At 45.3% G+C, this 14,895-nt stretch overlaps 1 protein-coding gene across 1 annotated transcript in view; it reads left to right on the top strand.

Moving 5' to 3' along the window:
- Nucleotides 1–614: 614 nt before the first annotated feature.
- The window catches only part of gucy2f (guanylate cyclase 2F, retinal), a 131,353-nt gene continuing 117,072 nt past the window's right edge, over nt 615–14,895 (top strand). The window contains exon 1 of the mRNA XM_078221470.1: nt 615–1,359. Within this exon, the coding sequence (XP_078077596.1) occupies nt 615–1,359 (745 nt within the window). The remainder of the gene's footprint in view (nt 1,360–14,895) is intronic.

A 14,895-nucleotide genomic window follows, 5' to 3' on the forward strand; every position in this document is an offset into this window, starting at 1 on the left:
ATTAAACATAATTTGGATTTCTTAACATTACTTTGATGCCTTGAAATGTATAAGCTTTGCTAAAGTCCTCCCTTTCCCAATTGCCCATTATCAACTGAGCAGTGTGCTGTGTCGTCATCACGCACTGTGTCAGGCATGTTTAAAAATGAGTCTTTCATTATATAAAACAAGAATGTGATAGTTCACACCCACATATAGTTGTGTTTTGGAAGACAAAGGTTGAGGCAAAAAATTATTCAGTCTTCCGTACTGTAAATCTAACGCACACTTACCAAAAAATAGATTGAGGCTGGGGGTCAGTTGAAGATTTCAAAACTGCGTTTGGTAGATTATTGCTGGGTAAGTGTATTAAGAGATGTAGAGCAAGGCGGAAAAATGGAGTTAAGCTCAGATCAGCATTGAACTAATTGAATGGCAGAACAGGCTCAAGAAGCTAAATGGCCTCCTCATTTTCCTAAGTAACTATCAAACAATGTGGTAATATCAGGTGTAATGATATTGAGTACATCTTTCATGTATCAAATATGTTACTCATTTCTTCAGGGGCAGCGGTCACCATTATTCATGAATGAATCCTACCTGTTCAGGACCTGGCTCTCAATGCTCCCAGGAAGATGCTGAGCCTCTGTCACACGTTAAGAGGCTATCTGTTGGAGTTCACTAATCATCCTCGATGGTACCACCCACCAAAGCAAAGGTTTTTTATGAAGTTGAAATTTTTCCCATCATTATGGTGGCTGTTTCTGGGAACATTAATCTTGCCACATCATGCACACACTTTACCTTTCAAGGTCGGAGTCGTTGGACCATGGAACTGTGACCCAATTTTTTCCAAGGCTCTCCCAAGTATGGCTGCCAAGTTGGCAGTTGATCGGGTCAACAAAGGTGGTTCATTAAACCACAGGTATCAGCTTGACTATGTAGTGCTTCAAGATGATTGCCAGACTTCAAAGGCACTTAGTAGCTTTGTGGAGTTTGAGAAATATGCCTCTGTATTTTTGGGTCCAGTGAATCCAGGCTATTGTGAGGCAGCTTCCCTGTTGGGCAAGAACTGGAATAAGGGAATATTTTCCTGGGCCTGCGTTAACTTTCAGCTTGATAATGCCAACAGCTACCCTACGTTTGCGAGGACCTTGCTAGCACCTGTCAGGGTTTTATATAGTGTGATGAAGTATTTTCTCTGGGCACATATTGGTATAATATCTTCAAATGAAAATATCTGGGTAGATACTGCCAACAAAGTAGCCAATGCTCTCAGATACAATGGACTTCCAATTGGCATAGTCACCTCAACAGGATTCACTGATGAAGATATTGCAAAAACCTTAACGACGATTAAAAATGTTCCTGACCTTCGAAGTAAGTTTGCTTAGAAATTAAAGTGCTCTGATTCTATGTAACTGTGTGTATCTATATATTGATAAATCAAAGTAGAGTTTTCTCTCCCCATATAGAATCATAGAATCATAGAATCCTACAGTGCAGAAAGAGGCCATTCGGCCCATCGAGTCTGCACCGACCACAATTCCACCCAGGCCCTACCCCCACAGATTTTACCCGCTAATCCCTCTAACCTATGCATCTCAGGACACTAAGGGGCAATTTTTTTTAGCATGGCCAATCAACCTTACCTGCACATCTTTGGACTGTGGGAGGAAACCGGAGCACCCGGAGGAAACCCATGCAGACACGAGGAGAATGTGCAAACTCCACACAGACAGTGACCTGAGCCGGGAATCGAACTCAGGTCCCTGGAGCTGTGAAGCAGCAGTGCTAACCACTGTGCTATCTTGCCGCCTACTACGATTCCCATGGTGGACAGGATGGGAAAATTCCATCCTTTATGTCTGCAGATGTTAATTTCCCAATTTCCTCAATTTTTAGCCACTAGCTTATCATCTATTTCTGGTACGGAGCTTGTGTCTTCTTCTGTTAAGATTACCAGAAAGGGTGGGATTTTCTGGCCCTTCCCACCGGAGGGATCTTCTGGTCCCGCCCAAGGCAATCCCCCCACGGTGGGTTCCCCGACAGCGGGACGGGTGAGCTGTGCAAAACACTGTAGACAATGGTGGGATTGGAAGATTCCGCTGGCGACCAATGGTGAGCTGCCTCTGCAACCAGAAAACATGCCATTGGAGAGCTGGAAAATCCTGCCCAAAATATCTGTTCAATGGCTCCACCATTTCCTCATTCTCCGTGATAATTTCTCCTGCCTCTGCCTCTATGCGACCAATATTTCTTTAGCTACTCTTTTCCTTTTTTATATACTTATAAAAGCTCTTATAAACTGTTTTATATTTCTGGCTTGTTTATTCTCACATTCTATTTTTACCCTTTTATCAACCATTTGGTGATCATTTGCTGGTTTCTAAATCACTCCCAATCCTCAGACTTGCTATTGTTTTTTGCAACATTGTATGCCTCTTCTTTTAATCTAATATTAGCCTTAGCTTCCTGAGTGTTTGTTTGGGCTGAGGTCAAGCCAGCTGTTTATAATTCATTCACGACAAGTGATCTTGAGATAGTCATTCATGGAGAAAATGAATGTGTTTGGAACAGTGCAAATTTGTATTTCTGTTGACAATGCATACGATCTTCTGGAGAATATCTACTCTCTTGTAAGAAAAAGCTGGCCACATCTATGAACAAATAGCTGCTACACATATGTACACATATTCCTGATAGTTCCTAAAGGATGTCTTGAAATTTGTTTTCAAAATAGAAAGGTACTTATTGACTGAGGTTTGTAATAGATTAAAATGCTGTTCTTTTATAGGGTGGCATGGCGGCACAGTGGTTAGCACTGCTGCCTCACAGCGCCAGGGACCTGAGTTCGATTCCGGTCTCGGGTCACTGTCTGTGTGGAGTTTGCACGTTCTCCCCCTGTCTGCATGAGTTTCCTCCGGGTGCTCCGCTTTCCTCCCAGTCCAAAGCTGTGCAGGTTAGGTGGATTGGCCAAACTAAATTGTCCCTAAGTGTCTAAAGATGTGTAGGTTGGGCACGTTAGTGGGGTAAATGCGTGGGCTTACGGGGATAGGACATGGGGTGGGCCTGAGTAAGATTCTCTGTTGGAGAGTCAGTGCAGACTTGATGGGCTAAATGGCCTCCTTCTGCACTGTAGGGATTCTACGGGATTCTATTTCAATCTAGTGTAGACTAATGGCTGACAATGTCCTCTCTTTGTTGGTTGTGGTAAGCTTCAATGTTAAATTAGACTAGGTAGGTGCAATCTTTTTTAAATTTGTTCACGGAATGTGGGCATTGCTGGCTGGGCCAACATTTATTGTCAATACCTGAGGGCATTTAAGAACCAACTACCTCACTGTGGGTCTGGAGTCACATACAGTCCACACCAGGTAAGGAAGACAGATTTCCTTTCCGAAATGACATTAGTGAACCAGATGGGGTTTTACAACAACGTCTTTATAGCCAACATTAGACTTTTGATTCCAGGAGTGGTTATTGGAGTCAAATTTCACCAGCTACTGTGATGGGATTTGAACCTGTGTCCCCAGAGCTTTACCTTGGGTCTCGGTATTACTAGTCCAGTGACAATACCACTACACCACTGCCTTCCAAAGCCATGATGTGGAGATGCCGGCGTTGGACTGGGGTGAGCACAGTAAGAAGTCTCACAACACTAGGTTAAAGTCCAACAGGTTTATTTGGTAGCGCGAGCTTTCAGAGCGCTGCCCCTTCATCACCTGCCACTCACCTGATGAAGGAGCAGCGCTCCGAAAGCTCATGCTCCCAAATCCAGTGTTCAATGTTCAAAATAATGAGGAATTTGGATAGAATAAATAGGTAGAAGGTGAGGGGAATCTTTTCACAACTAGTTGTTGCGATTTGGAGTTCACTACCTAAAAGAGTGGTGGAAACAGATTCAATAGGAACTTTCAGAAAGAATTGTGCAGGAAACATTTGCAATGCTATGGGGAGACTACTCTAAGGAAAGATAGTCTGGCATTGGAGGCAGTCCAGAGAAGGTTCACTAGATTGATCCCGGATATGGAGGGATTTTCTTATGAGGAGAGGTTAAGTAGATTGGGTCTGTACTCATTGGAGTTTAGAAGAATGAGAGGCGACCTTATTGAGACATATAGGATTCTGAGAAGAACAAAAGGGAAAATGCTGGAAAATCTCAGCAGATCTGGCAGCATCTGTAAGGAGAGAAAAGAGCTGATATTTCAAATCCAGGTGACCCTTTGTCAAAGCCAGGATTGGCTTTTATCCAGGATTCTGAGGAGGGCTGATAGAGTAGATGTTGAGAGGTTGTTTCCCTTTGTGGGAGAGACTAGGACCAGAGGGCAGAATCTCAGAGTAAAGGGTGGCCCATTTAAGACAGTGAAGAGGAGGAGTTTAGTGGTGAGAATTTGGAACTCACAGCTACAGGAAGCGGTTGAAATGAATAGTATAGATGCATTAAACAGGAAGCTAGACAAGCCTATATGAGAGAAGGGAATAGAAACCACATAAACCATAGAAACCCTACAATGCAGAAGGAGGCCATTCAGCCCATTGAGTCTGCACCAACAACAATCTCACCCAGGCCCTATTCCCCTAACTCCATATATCCACCCTGCTAATCCCTCTAGCCTACGCATCCCGGGACACTAAGGGGCAATTTAGCATGGCCAATCAACCTAACCCGCACATCTTTGGGCTGTGGGAGGAAACCAGAGCACCCGGAGGAAACCCACGCAGACACGTGGAGAACATGCAAACTCCGCACAGACAGCGACCCAAGCCGGGAATCGAACCCAGGTCCCTGGAGCTGTGAGGCAGCAGTGCGAACCACTGTGTCACCGTGCCGCCCTGGGCCAGAATAGAGGGCTACATTGATGGATTTAGATGAGGAAAGATGGGAGGAGGCTCGTGTGGAACATGGACAGGTTAGACTGAATTGTCTGTTTCTGTGGTGTAGAAAATGTAACCTTATGTAATGTTGGAATTCCACACCCAACACCATTTTTTGGAGTGCTAGTACCACAAGGAAACATAGAAAATAGGAGCAGGAGTAGGTTCTTTGACCCTCCGTGTCTGCTCTGCCATCCAATATGAACATGGCCGATCATCCAACTCATTAACCTGTTCCCGCTTTCCTCCCCCATATCCTTGGAACCCCTTCTCCCGAAGAGCTACATCTAACTCCTTCTTGAAAACTTACAATGTTTTAGCCTCAACTACTTCCTGTGGCAGCAAATTCTTCAGGCTCATCCAATGTTCACAATTGTTACAGTTGTGGAAATTTCTCCTCATCTCAGTCCTAACAGGTTTACCCCGTATCCTTAGATGGTTACCCCTGATTTCTGAACACCCCTATCTTTTCTGCATCTACCCTGTCGAGTCCTGTCAGAAATTTATAGGTTTCTATGAGATTCCCCTAAATCTTCCAAATCCAGCTCACGTAATCCTAACCGATCTAATCTCCCCTCATACAACAGTCCCACCACCCCAGGAACCTGTCTGGCAAACCTTCTCTGCACTCCCTCTGGAGCAAGGACATCCTCCCTCAGATAAGGAGACCAAAATTCTACACAATATTCCTGGTGTGGCATCACCAAGGCCCTGTATAATTGCAGCAAGACATCCCTGCTCCTGTACTCGAATCCTCTCACTATGAAGGCCAACATACCATTTGCCTACTTTATTGCCTGTTGCACCTGCATGCTAACCTTCATTGACTGGTGTGTGAGGACACTCAGGTCTCATTGCACATTTAGAGATATTACATTTAGTTCCCTCATCTAAATCATTAATATAAATTGTGAATAGCCAGGATCCTAGCACTGATCCCAGCGGTACCCACTAGTCACTGCCTGCCACTTGGAAAAAGACCCATTCAAAAAGACTGCAATCAGTAAGAATAGGCAACAACAACTCCCCCACGATCATCCTCAACACTGGTGCCCCACTCGGCTGTGTCCTCAGCCTCTTGCTATACTCCTTACATACCTCTGATTGTATGGCCAAATTACCCTCCAACTCGATCTTCAAGTTTTCTGATGACACCACCGTAGTGAGTTGGGTCTCAAATGATGATGAGACGACGTACAGGAATGGGATAGAGAATCTGGTAAACGGGTGTGACGACAATAATCTCTCCCTCAATGTCAACAAAACGAAGGAGATAGTCATTGACTTCAGGAAGTGTAAAGGAGAACATGCCCCTGTCTACATCAATGGGAGCCATGATGTGGAGATGCTGGCGTTGGACTGGGGTAAACACAGTAAGAAGTCTCACAACACCAGGTTAAAGTCCAACAGGTTTATTTGGTAGCACAAGCCACTAGATTTCAGAGTGCTGCCCCCTCGTCAGGTGAGTGGGAGTTCTGTTCACAAACAGGGCATATAAAGACACAAACTCAATTTACAAAATAATGGTTGGAATGCGAGTCTTTACAGGTAATCAAGTCTTAAAGGTACAGACAATGTGAGTGGAGAGAGGGTTAAGCACAGGTTAAAGAGATGTGTATTTTCTCCAGCCAGGACAGTTAGTGAGATTTTGCAAGCCCAGGCAAGTTGTGGGGTTACAGATAGTGTGACATGAACCCAAGATTCCGGTTGAGGCCGTCCTCGTGTGTGCGGACCTTGGCTATCAGTCTCTGCTCAGCGACTCTGTGTTGTCGTGTGTTGTGAAGGCCGCCTTGGAGAACGCTTACCCGAAGATCAGAGGCCGAATGCCCGTGACCGCTGAAGTGTTCCCCAACTACGCTGCAGGAAAGGATGTCCCGGGGCATGGTACATTGGGGAGACCATGCAGATGCTACAACAACGGATGAATGAACACCGCTCGACAATCACTAGGCAAGAGTGTTCTCTTCCTGTTGGGGAACACTTCAGCGGTCATGGGCATTTGGCCTCTGATCTTCGGGTAAGCGTTCTCCAAGGCAGCCTTCATGACACACGACAATGCAGAGTCGCTGAGCAGAGACTGATAGCCAAGTTCCACACACATGAGGATGGCCTCAACCGGGATCTTGGGTTCATGTCACACTATCTGTAACCCCCCACGAATTGCCTGGACTTGCAAAATCTCACTAACTGTCCTGGCTGGAGACAATTCACATCTCCTTAACCTGTGCTTAACCCTCTCTCCACTCACATTGTCTGTACCTGTAAAGACTTGATTACGTGTAAAGACTCGCATTCCAACCATTATTTTGTAAATTAAGTTTGTGTCTTTATGTGCCCTGTTTGTGAACAGAACCCCCACTCACCTGATGAAGGGGCAGCGCTCCGAAAGCGAGTGGCTTGTGCTACCAAATAAACCTGTTGGACTTTAACCTGGTGTTGTGAGACTTCTTACTACACCAACAGGGACAAAGTAGAAAGGGTCGAGAGCTTCTAGTTTTTAGGTGTCCAGATCACCAGCAACCTGTTCTGGCCCCCCCATGCCAACACTACAGTTAAGAAATCCCACCAATGCCTCTACTTTCTCAGAAGATTAAGGAAATTTGGCATGTCTGCTACAACCCTCACCAACGTTTACAGATGCACCATAGAAAGCATTCTTTCTGGTTGTATCACAGCTTGGTATGGCTCCTGCTCTGCCCAAGGACCGCAAGAAACTACAAAGGGTCGTGAGCGAAGTTAGGAAGTTCAGGATCGAGTTGCAGAGGGAGGAGCTGAGCCCCAGGTCATGGAGTTTGGAAATGAGTTTCATGGGAATAATGGTGTTGAAGGCTGAGCTATAATCAATAAATAGGAGTCTGACATAAGTGTCTTTGTTATCTAGGTGTTCCAAGGTTGAGTGCAGGGCCAGGGAGATGGCATCTGCTGTGGATCTGTTGCAGCAGTAGCCAAACTGTAGTGAACCCAGACAATCTGGGTGGCCGGAATTGATTTGTGCCTTGACTAACCTTTTGAAGCACTTCATGATGATGGATGTCAGAGCCACTGGACGATAGTCATTACGTCATGTTGCCTGGCTTTTCTTTGGTACCAGAATGATGGCTGATGAAGCAGATAGGGATCTCAGATTGGTGTAAAGAGAGGTTGAAGATGTCTGTGAATACCCCCGCCAGCTGATCCGCGCAGGATCTGAGTGCTTGTTCGAGTACCCCATCCGGGCCAGTTGCTTTCTGGTGGATTGACCTTCGAGAAAGCTGCTCTGATGTCTGCAGTGGTGACTCAGATACAGGTTCATTTGAGGCTCCTGGGGTGGAGGGCATGCTCCCGCTGACCTCTTGCTCAAAACGGGCATAGAATTCATTGAGCTCATCAGGGAGGGGCGCGTTTGAGCCGGTGATTTTACATATCTTCATCTTGTAGCCTGTTATACCTTTCAGACCGCATGGCTAGCCTGGGACTCTAGCTTGGTCTGGTACTGTCTTTTGGCATCTTTGATGGATCTTTCAATCATATCTGGATTTCTTATATAGTCATGATGTGGAGATGCCATAGGCCAGGGTCGCCTGATTTGAACACCTCAGACCTAGACTTCAGCAAGCAGTGGATATCGCTGTTCATCCATGATTTCCGATTGGGAAACACGTGGATTTGCTTCTTTGTCACAGTCTTCTAAACACTTACTAATGAAGTCAGTTACTGTAGTGGTGTACTCATTCAGGCTGGTCACAGAGTTTTTAAATACTGCCCAGTCCACTGATTCTAAGCAGTGCCATAGGAAATCATCTGAAGTTTGTACCAGTCTGCCATGTGGGACCATGTCAAACACCTTGTCAAACTAAAGTCCATATAAACTACATCCACAGCGATTCCCTCATCAGTTGTCTTGGTTACCTCTTCAAAAAGCTCAATCAAGTTGGTGAGACATGACTTTCCCCTTACAAAATCACACTGCCTGTCACTAACTAGTCCATTTTCCTCCAGATGTGCAAATATCCTGTCCCTCAGTATCTTCTCCACCACAGACGTCAGGCTCACTGGCCTTTAATTTCTTGGATTATCCCTGCTTCCTTTCTTAAACAAGGGAATAACATTGGCTATTCTCCAGTCGTCTGGAACCTCGCCTGTGGTCAAAGAGGATGTGAAGATATTTGTTAAGGGATCTAATATTATCAGTAATTTCCCTTCTAAGCCATGGTTGTCCACCTTTCCTTTTTTTATTTTTGTGCCAGACAGGAATAAACAACAGTTTTATTTCATTCAAGCACTTTTTGAATGTTTGCCATTTTCTATCCATCATCATCCCTTTAAGTAATGTTCCCCAACCCATCATAGCCAACTTGTGCCTCATACTGTTGTAGTTTCTTTTATTTAGATTCAGAACCCTAGTCTCAGAATGAACTACATCACTCTCCATCTTGATGAAGGATTCTATCATATTATCAAAAGTTTTGAGAGAAACAAGAGAAACAAGTTTTAATGAGGAGCTGAAGGAAATCAGCATTAGTAGATAAATGGTTTTGGGGAAATTGATGGGATTGAATGTGGATAAATCTCCAGGTTCTGATAATCTTCGTCGCAGAGTACTGAAGGAAGTGGCCCTGGAAATAGTAGATCCATTGGCAGATATTTTCCAAAATTCACTGGACTCTGGAATATTTCCTACAGATTGGAGAGTAGCTAATGTAAGCCCACTATTCAAAAAGAAAGGTAGAGAGAAAACAGGGAACTATAGACCAGTGAGCCTAATGTCGGTACTGGGGAAGTTGCTGGAGACCATTAACAAGGATTTCATAACTCAGCATTTGGAAGGCAGTGGTATAATCAGACAAAGTCAGCATGGATTTACAAAAGGGAAATCATGCTTGACAAATCTATTGCAATTTTCTGAGGATGTAACTAGTAGAGGTGACCGAGGAGAACCAGTGGATGTGGTTTATTTAGACATTCAGAAGGCTTTTGACAAGGTCTCACGTAACAGGCTACCATGTAAAGTTAAAGCACCTGGGATTGCAGGTAATGTCTTGAGATGAATTGAAAACTGGTTAGCAGACGGGGAGCAAAGAGTTGGCATAAATGGGTCTTTTTCTGATTGGCAGTCAGTGACAAGTGGGGTTCCGCAGGGATCTGTGCTAGGACCCCAACTGTTCACATTATATATTAATGATTTGGAAGAGGGAACTGAATGCTTTATCTCCAAATTTGCAGATGATCCAAGTTGGGTGGGAGGGTGAGCTGTGAGGAGGATGCAGAGATGTTTCAGCGTGATTTGGATAGGCTGAGTGTTTGGGCATATGCATGGCAGATGCAGTATAATATGGATTAATGTGAGGCTATCTACTTTGGTAGCAATGATAAGAGGACAGATTATTACTTGAATGCGTGTAAATTGAGAGACGTGGATACTCAGCAAGACCTTGGAGTCCACATGCATCAGTCGCTGAAAGTAAGTGCGCAGGGACAGCTTGCAGTAAAGAAGGCAAATGTTACGTTGGCCTTCACAGCGACAGTTTTTAAGCACAGGAATAGGGATGTTTTGCTGCAATTGTATAGGGCATTGGTTGAAGCTACAACTGAAGTATTGTGTGCAGTTTTGGTAGTAGGATGTCTTTGATATAGAGGGAGCACAGTGAAGGTTTATCAGGCTGATTTCTGGGATGGCAGGTCTGTCATATGAGGAGAGACTAAGTCGGTTAGGATTATATTCGCTGGAGTTTATTTGATTTGATTTATTATTGTCACATATATTAACATACAGTGAAAAGTATTGTTTCTTGCATGCTATACAGACAAAGAAACATAGAAACATAGAAACCCTACAGTGCAGAAGGAGGCCATTCGGCCCATCGAGTCTGCACCGACCACAATCCCACCCAGGCCCCACCCTCACACATTTTACCCACGAATCCCTCTAACCTACACATCCCAGGACTCTAAGGGGCAATTTTTTAACCTGGCCAATCAACCTAACCCGCACATCTTTGGACTGTGGGAGGAAACCGGAGCACCCGGAGGAAACCCACGCAGACACGAGGAGAATGTGCAAACTCCACACAGACAGTGACCCGAGCCGGGAATCGAACCCGGGACCCTGGAGCTGTGAAGCAGCAGTGCTAACCACTGTGCTACCGTGCCGCCCCCGTTCATACCGCATACCGTTCATAGAGAAGGGAACGAGTGCAAAATGTAGTGTCACAGTCATAGCTAGGGTGCAGAGAAAGATCAATTTAGTGTGAGGTCAGTCCATTTAAAAGTCTGACAGCAGCAGGGAAGAAGCTATTCATGAGTTGGTTGGTACATGACCTCAGACTTTTGTATTTTTTTCCCGAAGGAAGAAGGTGGAAGAGAGAATGTCCGGGGTCCATGTGGTCCGGGCGGCACGGTAGCACAGTGGTTAGCACTGCTGCTTCACAGCTCCAGGGTCCCGGGTTCGATTCCCGGCTTGGGTCACTGCCTGTGTGGAGTTTGCACATTCTCCTCGTGTCTGCGTGGGTTTCCTCCGGGTGCTCCGGTTTCCTCCCACAGTCCAAAGATGTGCGGGTTAGGTTGATTGGCCAGGTTAAAAATTGCCCCTTAGAGTCCTGGGATGTGTAGGTTAGAGGGATTAGCGGGTAAATATGTGGGGATAGGGCCTGGGTGGGATTGTGGTCGGTGCAGACTCGATGGGCTGAATGGCCTCCTTCTGCACTGTAGAGTTTCTATGATTCTATGATTCTATGGTCTTTGATTCTGCTGGCTGCTTTGCTGAGGCAGCGGGAAGTGTAGGCAGAGTCAATGGATGGGAGGCTGGTTTGTGTGATGGACTGGGCTACGTTCATGGCCTTTTGTAGTTTCTTGCAGTCTTGGGCAGAGCAGGAGCCATACCAAGCTGTGATACAACCAGAACGAATGCTTTCTATGGTACATCTGTAAAAGTTGGCGAGAGTCGTAGCTGACATGCCAAAATTCCTTAGTCTTCTGAGAAAGTAGAGGCGTTGGTGGGCTTTCTTAACTATAGTGTCGGCATGGGGGGGACCAGGACAGGTTGTTGGTGATCTGGACACCGAAAAACATGAATCTTTCAAGCTATCTTCCAAGAAAGATAGATTCTGTCCGGCTGCTTGTGTGTTGACAAATCAGAAGCAGGCGTATGCAGAATACAATTCAAAATTTGCCTTCAGCCAACTATGTTGGGTCCAACTAAACTCCAACAAAACAAAATAAATAATTAATTGCAGCTCCTGCTAAAGTGCACCCTCTGGAGAGAAGGATTGCACCAAAACCTCAGTGGGGAATGAATGTTCTCTCATCCTCCTTGCAGCTGCCTTTTCGACAGCACTGAACAGGTTGCAGGAAGAGACATCCTATGACTATTCGCAAGATCTAATTAGAAGAGTGAAAGGGGATCTCATAGAAACTTATACAATTCTAACAGGGTTAGACAGGGTAGATTCTGAAAGAATGTTCCTGATGGTTGAGGAGTCCAGAACTAGGGGTCATAGTTTGAGGATAAGGGGTAAATCTTTTAGGACTGAGGTGAGGAGAAATTTCTTCACCCAGAGGGTGGTGAATGTCTGGAATTCACTACCACAGAAAGTAGTTAAGGCCAAAACGTTGTGTGATTTCAAGAAGAAATTAGATATAGCTCTTGGGGCTAAACCGATCAAGGGATATGGGGGGAGGGGGGATCAGGATATTGAATTCAATGGTCAGCCATGAATGGTGGAAAATGCTCAAAGGGCCGAATGGCCTACACTTGCTTCTAATTTTTCTGTTTCTATGTTATGGTCGCTCATCCCAAAGGAGCCTTACACAACTAGATTGCCAATTAATCCTTTCTCATTACACATTGCCCAGTCTAGGATGGCCTGTTCTCTATTTGGTTCCTCAATGTATTGGTCAAGAAAACCATCCCATACACACTCCCGGAATTCCTCCTCTAGGGGATTGTTACTAATTTGATTTGCCCAATCTATATGCAGATTAACGTCATACATAAATACAGATATTCCTTTATTGCACGTGTCTCTAATTTCCTGTTTGATGCCATTGCCAACAGCACCACTACAGTTTGGGGATCTATATACAAGCCCTACTAACGTTTTTGCCCTGAAGTGTTTGTCAGTTCTACCCATACAGATGCTGTATCATCAAAGCTAATATCCTTCCTCACTATTGCGTTAATGTCTTTTTTAACCAGAAATGCAACCCCACTGCCTTTTCCTTTACGTCTGTCCTTCCAAATACTGAATACCATCCCTGATCACCCTGCAGCCATGTCTTCATAATTCCACACCCAAATACATCTATTCACTCGATTAATTCATCCATTTTATTGCAATGCTGACGCATTAAGGCACAAAGCCTTAAGGCTTGTCTTTTTAACATTCCTTGTCCTGTTCCCATTATTTTTCACTGAGGGTCTGTTTGAACAAAGAACAAAGAACAAAGAACAAAGAAAATTACAGCACAGGAACAGGCCCTTTGGCCCTCCAAGCCTGCACCGACCATGCTGCCCGACTGAACTAAAACCCCCTACCCTTCCGGGGACCATATCCCTCTATTCCCATCCTATTCATGTATTTGTCCAGACGCCCCTTAAAACTCACTATCGTATCTGCTTCCACTACCTCCCCCGGCAATGAGTTCCAGATTCTGGCCCTTGATTTCTCTGCCTATCACTCTTCTTATTCCTGGTTTTTGTTCTTATCCATGTTTCCCCCTCCCCTGACTCCTTACATAGGTTCCCACCCCCCAACCACTCTAGCAAATACTCCTCCCAAAACATTAGTCCTGGTTCTGCCCAGGCGCAAATCATCATGTTTGTACAGGTCCCACCTCTCCCAGAACCAGTCCCAATGATCCAGGAATCTGAAGCACTTCCCCTCGCACCATCTCTTCAGCCACATATTCATCTGATCTATCCTGCTATTTCTACTCTGACTAGAACATGGCACTGGTAGTAATCCTCATTTCACTCCCTTTGAGTTCCAACTTTTCAATTTACTTTCTAACTCCCTATATTCTGGTTTTAGGACCTCATCCCTTTTTTTAACCTATGTCATTTGTACCAATGTGCACCACGACCACTGGTTGTACACTCTCCCCCTCCAGAATGTCCTGTAGCCACTCTGAGACATCCTTGATCCTACCAGCAGGGAGGCAACATACCATCCTGGAGCCTCATTTTGCAGCCTCAGAAACACATATCTATTCCCCTTACAATTGAATCCCCTAGAACGCTTCTGTTCCCATACTTTTTACTCCTCTCCTGTGCAGCAGAGCCGACCATGGTGCAATGGTGCAGCACCATGGCACAGTGTTTAGCACTGCTGTCTCACAGCACCAGGGACCCGGGTTCAATTCCAGCCTAGGGTGACTGCCTGTGTGGAGTTTGCACATTCTCCCCATGTCTGCGTGGGTTTCCTCCAGGTGCTCTGGCTTCCTCCCACTGTCCAAAGATGTGCGGGTTAGGTTGCTTGGCCGTGCTAAATTGAATCTTAGTATCAAGGGGATTAGCGGCGTAAATACATGAGCTTACAGGGATAGGGCCTGGGTGGGCTTATTGTTGCTGCAGGCTCGATGGGCTGAATGGTCTCTTCCTGCACTGTAGCGATTCTATGATTCTATGAGTGAATTTGTTGCCATTCCCTCCAACAGCATCCGAAGTGGTATCTCTGTTTTGCAGGGGAATGGTCGCAGGAGATTCCTGCACTGCCTGTCTAGCCCTCTTGCTTTGCCTGGTGGTCACCCATTCCCTCTCTGTGCAGCGTGACCATCTCTCCAGATTCCAGATTGTGGTCTCACCATAGAGTCATAGAGGGTTACAGCATGGAAACAGGCCCTTTGGCCCAACTTGTCCATGCCGCCCTTTTTTTTTTAAACGTCTAAGCTAGTCCCAATTGCCCACATTTGGCCCATATCCCTCTATACCCATCGTATCCATGTAACTATCTAAATGCTTTTTAAAAGACAAAATTGTACCCGCCTCTACTACTACCTCTGGCAGTTTGTTCCAGACACTCACCACCCTCTGTGTGAAAAAATTGCCCTTCTGGATACTTT

The sequence above is a fragment of the Mustelus asterias genome, chromosome 10 (genome assembly GCF_964213995.1).
Source record: "Mustelus asterias chromosome 10, sMusAst1.hap1.1, whole genome shotgun sequence".
NCBI lineage: Eukaryota > Metazoa > Chordata > Chondrichthyes > Carcharhiniformes > Triakidae > Mustelus > Mustelus asterias.